We start from the raw sequence: 16666 nt of genomic DNA on the forward strand, positions 1-16666 counted from the left end.
ATGCTCCTACTAATTGGGTTTCTGCCAGGTACTTGTGACTTGATTGGCCACTGTTAGAAGCAGGATAGTGGGCTAGATAGAGCATTGGTCTGACCCAGTGTTGCTGTTCTTATTTTCTTATGAAGGTTGATGCTTTATGATATAGAAGAGTGATGTTGGATGGGGGGTGAGAGAGAAGAGAGATAGAATGCTGCATATCAAGGGGGAGGAGAGTTAACCTGTCACATGGTCAGGATAACTGTAGCAGTGTACCAGAACATGTCTGTTGGTCAGTTTATGTGATTAATCTTGTGATTAAGAATTGTAATTGCAATTAAGCAATTACATTTTCAATTGATGTGCAGGCCTAATTAACAGTCCTAAACCAAAGCAGTGAATATCAAAGTTCTTGAAAAAGGCCTCATAAACTGTCGATGTTCACTGTTGCCCACAGTTAAAGTCTCCTTAAAGTGAAAAAAGTGTCCAAAAATAATGTCTTCAAACGTGTCACTCACATAATCTCAAAAGTATTTTCAGTAATAACAAATGCAGCACTTATCTTATGGCCCAACACTGTAATGTTCACAATCAGGAACAAAATGGTTGCATGCAATAATGCAATTTTCCACAGTCTCGAGCACAGGAAAAGAACAGTGCAGGTCTTGATGGGGACCCGTTTCGCTTCAGGCTTCTTCTGGAGACCTCGCTGCATAATTATTTTTCAGACTTTTTAATAGTATTGGTGTATGTCACGTGTTTATCTGTTTTATGATTTGTTTTATGATGCACTCTGCCTTGAGCTTTGTAGTGGTTGGGATGCATAAAGCAATGCTTTACCTGCAGAAACACTTTTGAAAATTACTCTCCTTATTACTTAGCAAGCAGAGTAAGTGTATTGAATAGCGTACTGATTTAAAGGTATTACTTCAGGAGCACAGCAAGTTGAAAACTTAGGGCCTCTTATCAAGCCGCGCTAGGGGTTCCTGCACAGCAATGCCGACAGAGCCCATTCAGAGTGAATGGGCTTTGTTGGCATTAATGCACCGGGAGCAGCTAAGTGAGGCTTGATAAAAGAAGCCCTTACTGTGGTGCAGTTCTGCACATTGTACTTAGGGGTCCTTTTACTAAGATGCACTGAAAAAAGGCTTGTGGTAGTTTAGGCGTAGGTTTTGGGCATTCGCTGTTCCATTTTTCAGCGTACCTGTAAAAAAGGCCTTTTTAATTTTTGCCAAAAATTGATGTGCAGCAAAATCAAAATTGGCGCACATCCATTTTGGGTCTGAGACCTTACTGCCAGCCATTGACCTAGCGATGAAGTCTCACGTGGTAACTGGGCGGTAATGACCTATGCGCGTCAAATGCCACTTGGTGCGCGTCCTATACACGTGTCCAAATTGTTCAGACGCGCGTATCAGGCGTGCACAAAAAATGAAATTACTGCCATGCGGTAGCCCGGTGGTAACTCCATTTTGGCGCGCGTTGATGTTTACACAGCTTAGTAAAAGGGCCCCTTAATGCTATGGTTTAAAAAAAAAAGCCTAGCTAATGTCTATGACTGATAGGAATATTGTAATAATTCTGCATTTATTTCCCTGGGGTGCAAATATATTTCTTTGACACCAAGTTATCCTACTACTTTAAATAATGAAGTATACTTTTACAGTTGGTTTGCATGTCCCATCCAGAGAAAAGGATCAAAATTCTGGGAAATATTGAATTGTCAGTTAAGTGTGTCAGATTCTGAGTGTTTCAGCAACACATTATGACCCCCCCCCCCCCCCCCCCCCTTACTTGAGACATGACAATTAAAATGGTTTCTTTGTGTATCTACGTTTTCTAATTTAAAAATGTATTAATGTGGGGAGAAATCGCGCAACACATGCTGTTTTCTCTCTTCCCCTCTCCTGACTTGAAGAATCCTCGTAAGGCACGTGTAACACGAAGGTTTATCTTGGTGGAAGGGTTGTACATAAATACTGGAGCTATCTGTCCTCTCCCGGAATTGGTAAGTGGCTACAAGATTTTTTTTGTTTATGATCTTTGAATTCAAGGTTTGTATGTGACAGGGCTGGATTCTGTAAATGGGCACCGAAAAAAAATGGCACTAACCCCCGGATTCTATATAGCACGCCTAGAGTTCCGCACCAAAATCCAAGTGTATTCTATAACAACATGCATAACTTAATTGGCTTAACAAGCTAATCAGCGTTGTTAACAGCACTTAACAAGCGATAATTAGGAATAAGTAGAATGCATGCGCACAGGTCCCTAAGTGTATTCTGTAAAGCACTGTGCCTAAGTTCTAATGCGTTCAGGCAAAAGTGGGCATGGTTATAGGTGGGGAAATGGGCGTTTCGTGGGCATTCCAAAATTTACGCGCACTGTTAAAGAATATGGCCTAGTCTATGTAAATCTACGCCACATTCTTGTTGGTGTAAATGGATGCGCTTAGTTTTAGGAGCTGTGAATTCCACCTAGGCACATTCTATATACCGTGCCTAAATTTAGGCACAAATTATAGAATACGCCTAGGCGAAAATATTTACTGCACAAATTGTTTAGGCGCCATATATAGAATGGGGCACTAAGTGGTATTTTATAAAGGTTATTAAACTTCTTCACATGCCAACGCTATCCCTTCTGCTGTTATAAGGGAATGTTGGTCCTCGTTCATTGTGAATGAAGTGTTTTTTCACAATTTTCTCATTGTTCTGATTTGTAATTATTTCTCATCTCCCTGTGTGGTTTTATCCTTCATGTTATTGTGCATTATTATTTGTGTACCCTTTATGGAATTACGCTTAGTGTGGATTCCCACGCCCTAACTTTGGGCATCAGATTTATGCCTGCTGAAACCTGGTGTAAGTGCTGGCATCCAAGTTGGGCAAACTGACCCGGTATTCTAGAACTACACACGTAAATTTTGGAACGCCCCTGACAAGCCCATGCCCCTTTTCAGATATGTACTATGGAGACTGGTCATCATACTGCCAGATGCATGCACAGATTTTAATGGATGCCAGTTAACATCAATAATTGGTTGTTAGTACCCAGTTATTGGTTCAGAGCTTGTTATTCTACTAATTGATGTGCAGGCCTAATTAGCAGTCCTAAACCATAGCAGTGAATATCAAAGTTCTTGAAAAAAAAATTTTTTAAAGGAGGAAAAGGCCTCATAAACTGCGGCAACCAACAGGGCGCACGCACAAATCTGGGTGTCATATATAGAATCCAAGGATAAGTGTTATGATAGGGGTGACACTAGTTAGTTGCACAAATAACCTCTGCCAGATGGGCAGCAAGGTGAGGAAGAGAAATGCTGGTATCACAGGTAGATGAATTGCAGCCTACAAGGAGAGGGGAGTCATAAGAGCACAAGTGTTGCCATACTGGGACAGATCAAAGATCCATCAAGCCCAGTTTCATGTTTCCAACAGTGGCCAGTCCAGGTCACAAGTACCTGGTAAGATCCCAGAACAGTAAAACTGATTTTTTTTTTGTTACATTTGTACCCCGCACTTTCCAACTCATGGCAGGCTCAATGTGGCTTACATGGGGCAATGGAGGGTTAAGTGACTTGCCCAGAGTCACAAGGAGCTGCCTGTGCCTGAAGTGGGACTCAAACTCAGTCCCCCAGGACCAAAGTCCACCACCCTAACCACTAGGCCACTCCTCCACTATGCTGCTTACCCTAGAAATAAGCAGTGGATTTTCCCAAGTCTAAATAATGGCACATGGACTTTTCTTTTAGGAAATTATCCAAACCTTTTTAAAACCCTGCTAAGGTAGCTGCTTTTACCACGTTCTCTGGCAACAAAGGTAATAAATAATAAATGTTAGTATGCCTTCTGTTCTGCTCTGCCCCGCTATAAGATCACAAGGATATGGTAACATCGGTTAACATTCTGGGTTTTAAAAAAAGGTTTGCACAAGTTCCTGGAGGAAAAGTCCATAGTCTGCTATTGAGATGGATATGGGGAAGCCACTGCTTGCCCCGGGATTGGTAGCATGGAATGTTGCTACTATTTGGGTTTCTGCCAGGTATTTGTGACCTTAATTGACCACTGTTGGAAGCAGGCTACTGGGCTAGATGGACTATCAATCTGACCCAGTATGGCTATTCTTATAGGCTTCTGTGACAAATTTATAGCACAGGGAGAAATGTGCACCTTCCTGCATTTCTTCTCTACTCAGCTTTCTCCTGACCCTAGTTATGACTGATTGGTGATAGCTCTGCACAAAAATATTTTTTTCTCTGTCAGATTGAAAGTGCCTATACATGGGCTGTATCCTGCATCGCAAAACAAATAGGAGGAATAGAACCCCGTTCCTTAATTAGAAGCAGGAGTCTTCTGTGATTATTAGCAATTCCTACCTCATAAGAAGTGATGAGGAAGAAATTTCAGGTTTAAGGCGATTTTGGTAACGTACTGAATAGTATGCCCTCAATTAAAGGAGAGAGAATTACTATCTGCCATGCTTTAAGACATTTAGACATAGAGGAGATTGGGGAGGTGAATGGAAGAAGTACTGATAGACAGTGAAAGTGAGTGGGCAAAAGGTGAGTCTCTAAAATGGTAGTCTGGGTAAGGTGTGCTCTGCTGTCTGATTTTATTGTTACGTTATTCTTTCAACGTTATTGTAAACTGTACTGGGCAATACTTGCACTGGAGAAGCAGTATAGAAGAAATACGTGAAAAGAAAATTACCATACTGGCATGTGCCTATTAAAACTTCCTCTCTACACAGCACAAATGCTTATTTTTTGTAAAGAATTCAATGGAAATAAGCATGACAGAGTTTATAGTTACAATAAAATCCTATGGGAAGGAGGTACATGATGCTGAGATAACAACCTTGGCAGAGTTCTGTGTTTATCTTGGGTATGTGTTTACCGTCCACCTGGTGCATTCTTGCCCTGTTGAGCTTTACTGCTTAAGTACAAAGTGAGTGCCGAGGTGACCAAGCTTAGGGATTTAGGTTGAATACTGCAGCTGGATATTTTGCACAATTAAAGGAGAACGTTGCTTTCTAGATTGATATCACTTAGTTCTCTTTCCTGGAAACTGGAAGAAGTCCGCATATAAGTCTAGCAAAATGTTGTGAAAGCATCTGATAGCCTCTGAGACCTTTTTAAACCCACCATAAAAGACTGAAAATAACGGTGGAATTAAGTGCATTTTGCAGCCCTTAAATAGTTCATGGATCTTTCCTGTAATTTTAAGATTATCGTTTCTAAAATTGAACACACATATTCACATAATTTCTTTCATATAGCCAATGCTGTGCCGTCTTTGTTGCTAAACATATCTTCTACAGGTAAAATTAAAGTATAAATACAAAGTAAGGATTTTCTTGGAGGAAAGTCTTTCTTTTGGTGTACTGGGAGAACACGGGAGAGGGATCACGGAGCACTTTGGAATAAAAGTAAGTGAATGATTTTTATTCTCCATTTTCACCATTTTAAGTAGAATTTATGCTCTAGTGAAAGCCAATCTGGCCATCTTATTGATTGATTTGACTTCTCTAGTAAGTCCCCTCTGTCAAGGGTTTGAGGTGGAGAGGCGAATGCATGTTAACATGTAGATAATTGACGTTGTGACAAGGTATAAGAACATAAGAATTTCCATATTGAAAGTTAAATGCTGATTCAGTAGATATCCTCAGTGTCTTCACTCCAGCTATTAACTCATCATGTTATGATCACTGTTGAATAGAACCAAAGTAGGGCAAGACTATAAAGCCATTTCCAAAGATCTAAAATGGAGCTTTTCAAACCCTAAACATGGTCTTTTTAGATGAAATATCCAGCCCTGGCTGACCCCTTGCATCCGATACCTTCGTTCCTGCGCCCAATCTGCTGAACGCCTCTGGAGGAAATCTCGCACCCATAGTGATAGTGAGTTCTGTCATTACAAATTCATGGTATCCTCCTTCCAGTCCTCCCTATTCCTTGCAAAACAGGAATATTACACCCAACTGACTAATTCTCTCGGCTCCAACCCTCATCGTCTCTTCGCCATCCTTAACGCCCTCCTTAAAGTGCCCTCTGCTCCCCCCCCCACCCCTCACTCTCTCCTCAATCACTGGCCGACTACCGCGACAAGGTGCAAAAGATCAACCTCGAATTCGCTACCAAGCCACCTCCTCCTCTTCACCCTTTAACCCACTCCCTCAACCAACCTACCCAAGTCTCCTTCTCCTCTTTTCCTGATATCACCGAAGAGGAAACAGCCCAACTTCTCTCCTCCTTGCAATGCACCACTTGTTCCTCTGATCCCATCCCCACCAACTTACTAAACACCATCTCTCCTACTGTCACCTCCCCCATCTGCCACATCCTCAACCTCTCTCTCTCCACTGCAACTGTCCCTGACTCCTTCAAGTATGCTGTTGTCACACCACTCCTCAAAAAACCTTCACTAGACCCTACCTGTCCTTCCAACTACCGCCCCATCTCCCTCCTACCCTTCCTCTCCAAGATACTTGAACGCGCCATTCACAGCCGCTGCCTTGATTTTCTCTCCTCTCGTTCCATCCTCGACCAACTTCAATCCGGTTTTCGCCCTCTACACTCGACAGAAACGGCACTCACTAAAGTCTGTAATGACCTGTTCCTTGTTAAATCCAAAGGTCACTACTCCATCCTCATCCTCCTTGACCTATCCGCCACTTTTGATACTGTTAATCATAATCTACTTCTTGATACACTATCCTCATTTGGGTTCCAATGGCTCTGTCCTCTCCTGGTTCTCCTCTTATCTCTCCCACCGTACCTTCAGAGTACACTCTCATGGATCTTCCTCCACCCCCATCCCGCTCTCTGTTGGGGTTCCTCAAGGATCTGTCCTTGGACCCCTTCTTTTCTCAATCTACACCTCCTCCCTAGGCTCACTGATCCTCATGGTTTCCAATATCATCTTTTTGCCGACGACACTCAGCTTTATCTCTCCACACCAGACATCACTGCGGAAACCCAGGCCAAAGTATCGGCCTGCTTAGCCGACATTGCTGCCTGGATGTCCAACTGCCACCTGAAACGGAACATGGCCAAGACTGAGCTCATTGTCTTTCCACCCAAACCCACTTCTCCTCTCCCTCCACTTTCTATCTCATTCGATGACACCCTCATCCTCCCCGTCTCATCTGCCCACAACCTTGGAGTCATCTTCGACTCCTCCCTCTCCTTCTCTGCCCATATCCAGCAGACAGCCAAGACCTGTCGCTTCTTTCTCTACAACATCAGCAAAATTTGCCCTTTCCTTTCTGAACACACCACCCAAACTCTCATCCACGCTCTCATTACCTCTCGCCTTGACTACTGCAACCTACTCCTCACTGGCCTCCCACTTAACCATCTATCCCCCCTTCAATTCGTTCAGAACTCGGCTGCGCGGCTTATCTTCCGCCTAAACCGATATGCTCATATCACCCCTCTCCTCAAGTCACTTCACTGGCTTCCGATCAGGTACCGCATACAATTCAAGCTTCTCCTACTAACCTACAAATGCTCTCAATCTGCAGCCCCTCACTACCTCTCTACACTCATCTCCCCTTACGCCCCTACCCGTAACCTCCGATCACAGGGCAAATCCCTCCTCTCAGTACCCTTCTCCACCACCGCCAACTCCAGGCTCCGCCCTTTCTGCCTCGCCTCACCCTATGCCTGGAGTAAACTCCCCGAGCCCATACGCCAAGCACCCTCCCTATCCATCTTCAAATCCTTAAAGCCCACCTCTTCAATGTCGCTTTTGGAACCTAACCATTGTACCTCTACCCAGGTAATCTAGACTGTTCCAATTTTTGATTGTCTACACTCCCTTGTCCTATTGTCCTTGTCCTTTAGATTGTAAGCTCCTTTGAGCAGGGACTGTCCTTCTTTGTTTATTGTACAGCGCTGCGTAACCCTGGTAGCGCTCTAGAAATGTTAAATAGTAGTAGTAGTTGTAGTAGTCAGGGCTTGGTTTGGACCACATGAAACTTGTTCCCTTTTTAGAGGCATTCCAAGGTCCCACAGAACCTATCAAGAGGAGCCATGCTAGAGGCAACCTGTGCACAGTGCCAAAATATAAGGCTGAAAACTGCAGAAATTTGTTACCTCTGTCCCTTGGGGTGTGTATAATGCTATACATTTGGACAATAGTTAAACCTAGCTAGCTTTTCCCTTGAAAAGGGGAAAATGTATCTGGCAGTTTCCTTTTCATCTAGGATTTCTAGTCTGTCTGTCTTTCTTATTTATTTAGGGGTCCTTTTACAAAGGCGCTGAAAAATGACTTGTGGTAGTGTAGGCACGGGTTTTGGGCGCACGCCGATCCATTTTTTAGCGCGCCTGTAAAAAAGGCCTTTTTTTTTTGCCGAAAATGGAAGTGCGGCAAAATGAAAATTGACGCGCATCCATTTTGGGTCTTACCACCAGCCATTGACCTGGCGATAAAGACTCATGCAGCAACTGGGCAGTAATGACCTACGTGTGCCAAATGCCACTTGGCTCACGTCCATTACGCGTGCCAAAAAATAAAAAATATTTTTCAGATGTGCATATCGGACTTGTGCCAAAAATGAAATTACCACAAGAGCCACGCGGTAGTCTGGCGGTAACTCCATTTTGCCTCACGTATGCGTCTTAGTAAAAGGGCCCCTAAATTTTTATTCATTCATTCATCCATCCATTTCAAGGTGAGTTACATTCAGATACTGTAGGTATTTCTCTGACCCGAGAGGGCTTACAATCTAAGTTTGTACCTGAGACAGTGGAGAGTTAAGTGACTTGCCCAAGGCCAAAATGAATGTGAGTGGGGTTGAAACTTTGATCTTTGTGGTTCCAGCCTGCTCCTCTAACCATAAGACTACTCTAAGCCTTCATTTATAATTACCTAAGAATTTGTTTTGCTTATTTCATATCCTTTTCCAACTCACTGTTGACTAGCTATTAAAGCCATCTAGGTATCAGAATGGGGTAGGCCACGTGGACCCTAGCCTGTCCAAACTTTTAAATTCCTTCTCTTCCTCTCTCCTCCTCCCTGATTTCAGCACTGATCCTTAGCCAAGAACCACAAAGTAGGGCTCTTTCTGCAAGCATGCAGTCATGGACCCTAAATCTAGCCACTAGATATTACCATTGTGCAATGACTATGAATTCCAGGGGATCTGAGCACCAGTATAGTAATATTGGGGTCGGTACAGTAAGCTTGCATTCCTGAACACATGCCTAATGTAAAAATTTAGCTCCCCAATGCAATAGCCAAAAATTATGCAAATAGGTCCGGTGCAAAAATCTATGTTGACAGTGCAGAGCGCACCAGACATGTTCACGTACGTATCTGCACTAATGTTAATGAGAGGTCTTGTGCAAAATCTCTATTTGACGCAAGTACAGATGTGACTCCCCAGCTTGCACCCCCCCCCCCCCCCCCCCCCCCCACACACACACACACACACACCCTCGCAGCTTCTGGCACTCGTGTAACCCATGAGCTCATCTGACCCACCCCAATCTCTGGTTGCCCAAGTGGGCTACCAGAACCCATCCCCTCTGACCCCAGAAATGTTGCCCGCCTACTCCTGTCTCTGCACTGCCATCTTGAAAAATGATGGTGCTTGACACCACATGGTGCATTACAGGATGCACCATTCTGAGTCAGAGCACCACATAATGTGATTATTACCTTATTTGGCAGACTTTACCTTGCATAGTGTGTCCAAGTATGTACCGTGCAGAGTTGAGCATCACCATTTTTCAAGATTATGGCACCAAGAGCATTGCTCAGGTCTCCCAAATTAAAGGTGAGGGGGAGAGGGTCCAGTGTGTCCAGGAGGGGCGGGGGCTCACTTGGACCACAAGAGTCATTGAGGAGTCAGGGGTGGGAGGTAAAGGGCTGTCTTGGACCACCAGCAATGTTTGGGGGGGGGGGGGGGGCTAGAGGGAACCACTTAGGGTACTATGGGTGCTTTTGAGCTTTGGGGTAGTCAGTGGTCCAGGGGGCACGAGAGAAATACCAGGCATATTTGAAGTATTTTAACTTTCATGTCTGTTCCTGTGAGGGAGTTTATAGGAAATCACCATTCCCCTTAAACAGCACTCCCTCACAGTCACAGAGCCACCTTAAAAGGTGGGCCACAGAACAAGGAAGAGATGAGTCAGGGAGGGTGTGGTCAAGATAGAATACAAACTCTCTGCATAGATCAGTCAGGGAGGCCCAGAGGAGAGAAGAGACAAGAAGTTCTCCACCCTGTGCCTCCAGTGCAGAAACTTTACTCAGGTAGGCCAAGTTTATCTTGGAACCCTGCTAAAATTGTGGGGTCCTTTTACTAAGCCTGCGGTAGTGTAGGTGCATGTATTGGGCGCATGCTGGGCCAGTTTTTACTGTGTCTGCAAAAAAAAGGACTTTTTTTTTTAATGGGACAGGAAAAGGGCATGCTGTAAAACTGAAACCTCCAGTTTCACGGTATCCAAAATATTTTATAGGAGGGGGTTCTTTATATATTATTTTACTTCAAATTACCCAACTCCATGTATATCTTCAACAATCACACGCTACATGCACAGTGACCGGTCGGAGCACACCAACTGCCGATTACCACTGGAAACAACGTGCATAGGAGGAAATAAGTCATTCAGGTGTTACGGGCGTTTGCCAAATCTAAAATTACCACCAGGGAGTAGCGGTAGCTTGGTGGTAGTCTCATTTAGGTGCACACAGCACACATAACACCTAACACACCTTTGTAAAAGGGCCCCTGAAACTTTTAAACTGAGAGCCAAGCCTGGCCAATTGTGCTGCCTTTTGAAAGACAGATCAATGCATGCCATGACCCTCAGGAGCTGGCCACATCAGAGTACTTTTTGAACAAAAGAACTAGATTTTAGTGTTTATTTCCTCCTGACCTGTAAGAGGAGCAGGTCACCCATTTTTCTGTTACCAAATAAATTGGTTTATTTCACTTTTAATCCTGTCTGTGGCTGTATTATTCAAGGCTCCAGGCTTGCCCTCTCTAACACGACTTCAGTTCCCTTGAGAATTATTTCTATACAGTTATTCTCATGTGGCAGTCTGATGCTGTGAAGATTAAAGTTCTTTTGGAATTTGATTTAAAACTGTCATTAATGTTTTAAAAAGGAAACAGGATGTTAGTAAACTCAACGTTCTTTGAGAATGGCAGTTCTGCACACTACTGTTCAGAAGAGTTAGGGTAAGGGTAATGCATTTTGAATACTGTCTTTCTGTAGTACTCTAGTGGGCTCACAATCAAGTTGGCACAATCCTCCTCGGATCAGCCAGTGCCTAGAATAGTGTGGAGTTGACATTCACATCCTCAAGAAGAGAGTCGTTGCCATCACACAGTTGAAATTATTAGTGACAAGACTGGAGTATGCTTACCAGGTGCCCAGAAGAAGCCATAGTCTGTGGCCCCTAGCCAAGGACTTTGTTGCAATGACTGAACTAGATGGAGATGGTGCAGAAAGATAAGGAGCAAATTCCAGGTAGTAGTTAAGGAAGGCTCCATGATGCTGGAGCCCAGTAGGAGAAGGCTTATTCTGAATGAGCTGGAAGCCCCTCCCAAAAAAATATTAAAAGGAAACAAACAAGGTTGTTAACTATAGATAATGTTGTTAGTCAAAATTCTTTCAAAATGCCAACTTTTGGAACTACTGAATACTGGCCAATGAGATTTCAGTACACTAAAAAAAAGCTTGCTTCTTAAAATATTTGTAAAGTTAATAAAATCAGTCGTCCTCCAGACTACATTTTATTATAAGAAACTTGATACCATGAACATATTTCTTAATTATATGTTTCTGTAGAATTAATAATTTCATAGAGTTTAATTTTAGAAGAAAACGAAAAACTTTTTTACCAAAATGTTTCTGGTGCTGCAAAGATTTGCTTCTCTCATGTAGCTCTTTATTTTGAGCTAAGGTTATAAACACAGTGGAGAAACGTCACCTAGTTCCATTCCTTCCGTGGTGCTGGATTTTCTCTTTTATTGGATTGCAGATTGATGATATTGACTTGATCAGTGCGAACATGGAGAACGCTCTGGCATCCATTGGAGGATTCTGTTGTGGGAGATCTTTTGTAATTGACCACCAGGTATGAAAATCTTTTTTTACAGTGTGTAAAATCAATTTCTTCTCAGCACCCTGGCTCAAACTGTAGCACATTGGTGTGGGAAAATCTGTGTTTGGATCCTCCATCTATCAGGGTTGGTTAAGCATTAATTTATGCAGATTATTTCTCCATAAGACTAGAGAGGGTCCTGCATCCAGTCAAGCAAAATTGTTTTGTTTTTGTTTGTTTTTTTGCCATCACGGTAGCCTGAATGTATAGTAGTTGATAGGATTCTGGTAGTCCTCAACGTCTCTAAATTAAGATTGATTAGATGTTTAGAAGACAATTTGACTCCTATAACCTTTAGGACTATAATTCACAGTATTGTATTCCCCACTCTGATTACTGCAACAGCTTACTTTTCGGATTGCCTAAGAAAATGTTGAAATCCTTACAAATTGCGCAACATGCAGTATCATGTGTACTTTCCGGATTGTTGAGATTTGATCATATCGCCACCACTTTAATTCATTTGAACTTCGAAGTCGTTATAAAATTTTATTGGTTTTTAAAGTGTTGGCTGATAGATTATCTGCAGTCATCTCCTCAAGCTTGCGCGTGCACTAACCATCTCAATCTCTATGCTTAGGTACAGCAAATTTATTAGATGTGCCATCTTTTCATTTAATCTGACTGAAAAGCTATAGAGCATCTTTTATGTTGTGAGTCCAAAACTTTGGAACACTTGCTATCTTGTGTAAGATTATTGAGAGATCTAGGAACGTTTAAAAAAGCTTTGAAAACCATTTTAGTTCAACAGGCTTTTGATGATAGTCTTGCTGACGTTTAATAGTTTACAAGATTTGCTATACCACTCTTCAACAAGGCCAGAGTGGTTTTCAATTCAAAATAAAAACAGAAAAGAACACCATATAATGAAAGATGATCACATACAGACCATTCGATCAGGAAGCTTATCTTGTTGAAATAACAAGAGAAAAGCACATAGGCTGCAAGAATTGGTGTAAAGAAACAACTTTTATTCAAAGACCCAATACTGGCCATGATTTGTCAAAATGCCAGCTTCAGGCATCAGCTGTAGTTATTGTGGATATCAATAATTTTGTGATCCAATGTGTTCAATCAAGAGAATGTTGGATTATGTGGATGACTGTGTGTATGTTGCGTAAAAACTCTCAATGATGATGTGCCTAGCTAATAGCACAGAATATAGCTTTTATAAATTAATTAATTAATTTAAATAAAGAAATGAGAAGAGGGAAGGAGCTGGCACCATGTCCATGTAGTCAAGATATGCATTAGTTTATTCCAAAAGTCTTTGAACTGTGGACACTGCTGTTTACATTTAAGACCAAGTATCTTCCCTTACTAGGCCTGCCATAAAGCCTATCACTGGTCGATGTAGCTTCACCAATGAAACTTAAACTGCAGTTCCCAAAAGGACAGGCCCTCCTAGAGTTTTTAGCGACCTGGTTCCCAGAGTAGACTGCTACTAACTGACATTCCTTCAGCTACTGTACACAAAAATGTTTCCAAATGCAAAATAAAAAGTATGGGGGTACAAAGGACTCCCTTGCCTAGTGCTGGCCATTTACACATACCTCTACATATGGAGATGTTTATTATATTTGTATCTAGTCAATCGTTGTCCCCCAAATTTAGAAGGCATAGCAAATAAATGAGCCAGGCCACTATATCAAGCCTTCTCAGCATTGAGACTAGCCAACATCAATGACTGATGCTAAGAGTCATCCATAAACAGAAATACTTTACAAATGACGTGGGTTGCTACCCACCTGAGTACAAACACCAGCTCCTCCTCCAAAATAAGGTTTGGAAAGACTTACTGTAGTCCAAGACAAATATTTTGGTGAACAACTTGGAATTCAACAAAGAAATAGGATGGTAAGATACTAGCTCCATTGGATTCTTCCCCAAGTTGCAAATGACTATTGTGAGGGCGATCCTGGCATCTCTAGGCAAAATACCTACTTTCAAAAACCTCAGCCTACATCTCAGTCAAGGGAGGCCCTAACGGTGGAGCCAGCTTCTTGTAATAATCTGAACTAAACCTATCTAGATCCATTTTAATCTAATGCTAAATTTCCAAATATGTGATAGGCACATTTATTTTGTCTGATTGCTCTGCAGTTACTGTTGTGAAGGCCACTTTTCTCTTATTTAAAAACTCCTTTGAAATGGACATGGTGTTGCAAAAACACAGTTGTGTTGGGGGCATGATGTGGTGTTCCTTTAAATAAGATTTGCCCAAATTCAGTCCTTGAGGGCTGCAGATTTGCCAAATTTTCACACACAGTACCTCAACAGTTTGCAAATCTTTCATATTCATTAGGGAAATCCTGAAAATCTAGCCAGTTTTGTAGCCCTTGAAGACTGAACTTGGACAAGTCTGATTTAAATAATACAGTGTTGGTGTTAAATGCTGTTTGGTGTGGTAACCACTAATAATGACTTAATGGCTTTTTTTGCTAAAGAGGGTTGCAGCATAAGTTTTTACTCATTTTCTCTAATATATTCTATATTTTCCTCCCCCGGTGGTGTGGTAATAGAAAGAAGTATTAGGTGGTTTGTTTTTCCTTGCGTCATCTGTATTTCCCTAAATAATTACTAGTTCCATGTCAAAATCTTCTGTAGTACTATTGATTTATTCAGAATGTTTGTAACAGTTTTTTCAATTTTCATTCAGCGGCTCTCAGGTCAAGGTTACTGCTTCTCAGCTTCATTGCCTCCTTTGCTAGCCTCAGCTGCTATTGAGGCCCTCAACATCATGGAAGAAGATCCAGGTATTTTTCTGTAGCCACATTTCAATATGAAAAGCAGCCTAGCCTTGGTAGCATTGTAATAGTGTTCTCTGAGGTGCTGCGGGAAATCTGAATTAACGGTAAACCTGGGAATGTTGATTCCCCCCTTTCTAACATAGGTCTTTTCACAAATATGGCAGGTTTAGGGGTCCTTTTACTAAGACTTGCTAAATGCCACACAGCCCATTGTATGCCTGTGGGCTGCATGACACTTAACGCACCCTAATTCATTAGCGCTCCTAGTAAAAGGACCCTTTAGTGAATATGGAGATGTATTTTCAAAGCTCTTACAATTACAAACCTATGGAACTTTTTAAGTCTAAGTGCTTTGAAAATTAGCCCCCCAAAGTGATTACAAGAGAAGAGTGCTGGTCATGACACTGTTCACCACTTCTAGCTCAGCCAGCATTATTAGTATGTTTATTAAAATTTGATGTACCGCTTGGCTTGTAGAGATCATGGTGGTTTACATAGTTAAAACCCAATAATAAAAGAAAGGAACTCGATAACATGATAAAGTATCTAACAATCATTGCCAAGTATATTAAAAAACACACACACACAGTGTAATGCTACGAAACCCTCCTACTTTCCTCAAGAAAGAAATAAGTTTTGAGAAGTCTCTTAAACTTCTTCAGATTAGATTCCACATGAATAGAGTTAGGAGTTTATTCCATGACAGGATAGACTGTATTCCTTTACGGGTCCTTTAACTACGTAGTGGTAGAGCTAATGCATGGGTAGCATGTGCCAAATCAGCACTACCTCAGGGGTAGCACAGGTGCCCTGCTGTAGTTTTGAAGTTGGCATGCGCTGCTTCCTGCTGTGGAAAATATTTTTCTATTTATTTATTGGGATATATTAACTGCCTTTATGAAGAGATTCACTCAAGACGGAGTACATTAGGTACAGTTTAACATACAATTTTGTTAACAGCATAACAATAATAAAATAACCAAGAATAGACATAAATACAATAAATGAGGTAAATTTGAAAACAGTAAATTGAAACCTAATAATAGAACTACTGTGAAACAGTGTCAAAAAATATACACATTTAACAGCACTGGAATTCAAATACCAGAGATATAATACAATGTTAACATAATACTAATGATACACCTAATAAGCACGCATTAGAACATGTGCCCCTAATGTAGATATGATGTTCTACAATACAATTTTCTACCGTGGGGGGAGGGGGGGCGTTCCTGGCAGTAATTGGCATTGTGGTCACATTGGTGCTCTGCATGATTTCCACACATGTAGAGCGTGAGCCCTTACCACTAGGTCAACGGGAGGCGGTAAAGGCTCAGGCAGTAAATAGCCAAGAGCTGCTCTTAATTTTACCACATTGCCATTTTACTGCCCCATTGAAAAATACGTTTTTCCCAGCCGAGGTAAAAATGGCCCAGTGTACACCAAAAACACGCGCCCACACTACCGCAGGCCACTTTTTACCACAGCTTAGTAAAATGACCCCTTAATTACTAGGGACCCTGTTTACTAAGCCACACTGTAGGCACGCTAAATGTTTTAGTGCACGTGCTAATGATAGAGACACCCGTTATATTCGTATGGGTGTCTCTAGCGTTAGCGCATGCTAAAAAGTTTGCACGCTTACAGCACGGCTTAGTACAGGGCCCTAGATCTCGGTAGTCTGTAGCATTAGTGAGTTGGATTGCAGAAGAGAAAAGTACACGTGCTTTATTAGCATAGGAGAATTAAAAGAACTGGGGAAAGTGTTCTAGGAAACTGGCAGGCCCTATGACAAGAGCAAGTATGACAAGAGCA

At 42.0% G+C, this 16666-nt stretch overlaps 1 protein-coding gene across 1 annotated transcript in view; it reads left to right on the forward strand.

Annotated features, from left to right (window-relative positions):
• Positions 1-16666, forward strand: part of SPTLC1 (serine palmitoyltransferase long chain base subunit 1) — a 143746-nt gene that overhangs the window by 101450 nt on the left and 25630 nt on the right. The window contains exons 8-11 of the mRNA XM_030193599.1: positions 1895-1984; positions 5299-5406; positions 11976-12071; positions 14758-14854. Coding sequence (XP_030049459.1) covers positions 1895-1984; positions 5299-5406; positions 11976-12071; positions 14758-14854 — 391 coding nt within the window. The remainder of the gene's footprint in view (positions 1-1894; positions 1985-5298; positions 5407-11975; positions 12072-14757; positions 14855-16666) is intronic.

The sequence above is a fragment of the Microcaecilia unicolor genome, chromosome 2 (genome assembly GCF_901765095.1).
Source record: "Microcaecilia unicolor chromosome 2, aMicUni1.1, whole genome shotgun sequence".
Taxonomy (NCBI): domain Eukaryota; kingdom Metazoa; phylum Chordata; class Amphibia; order Gymnophiona; family Siphonopidae; genus Microcaecilia; species Microcaecilia unicolor.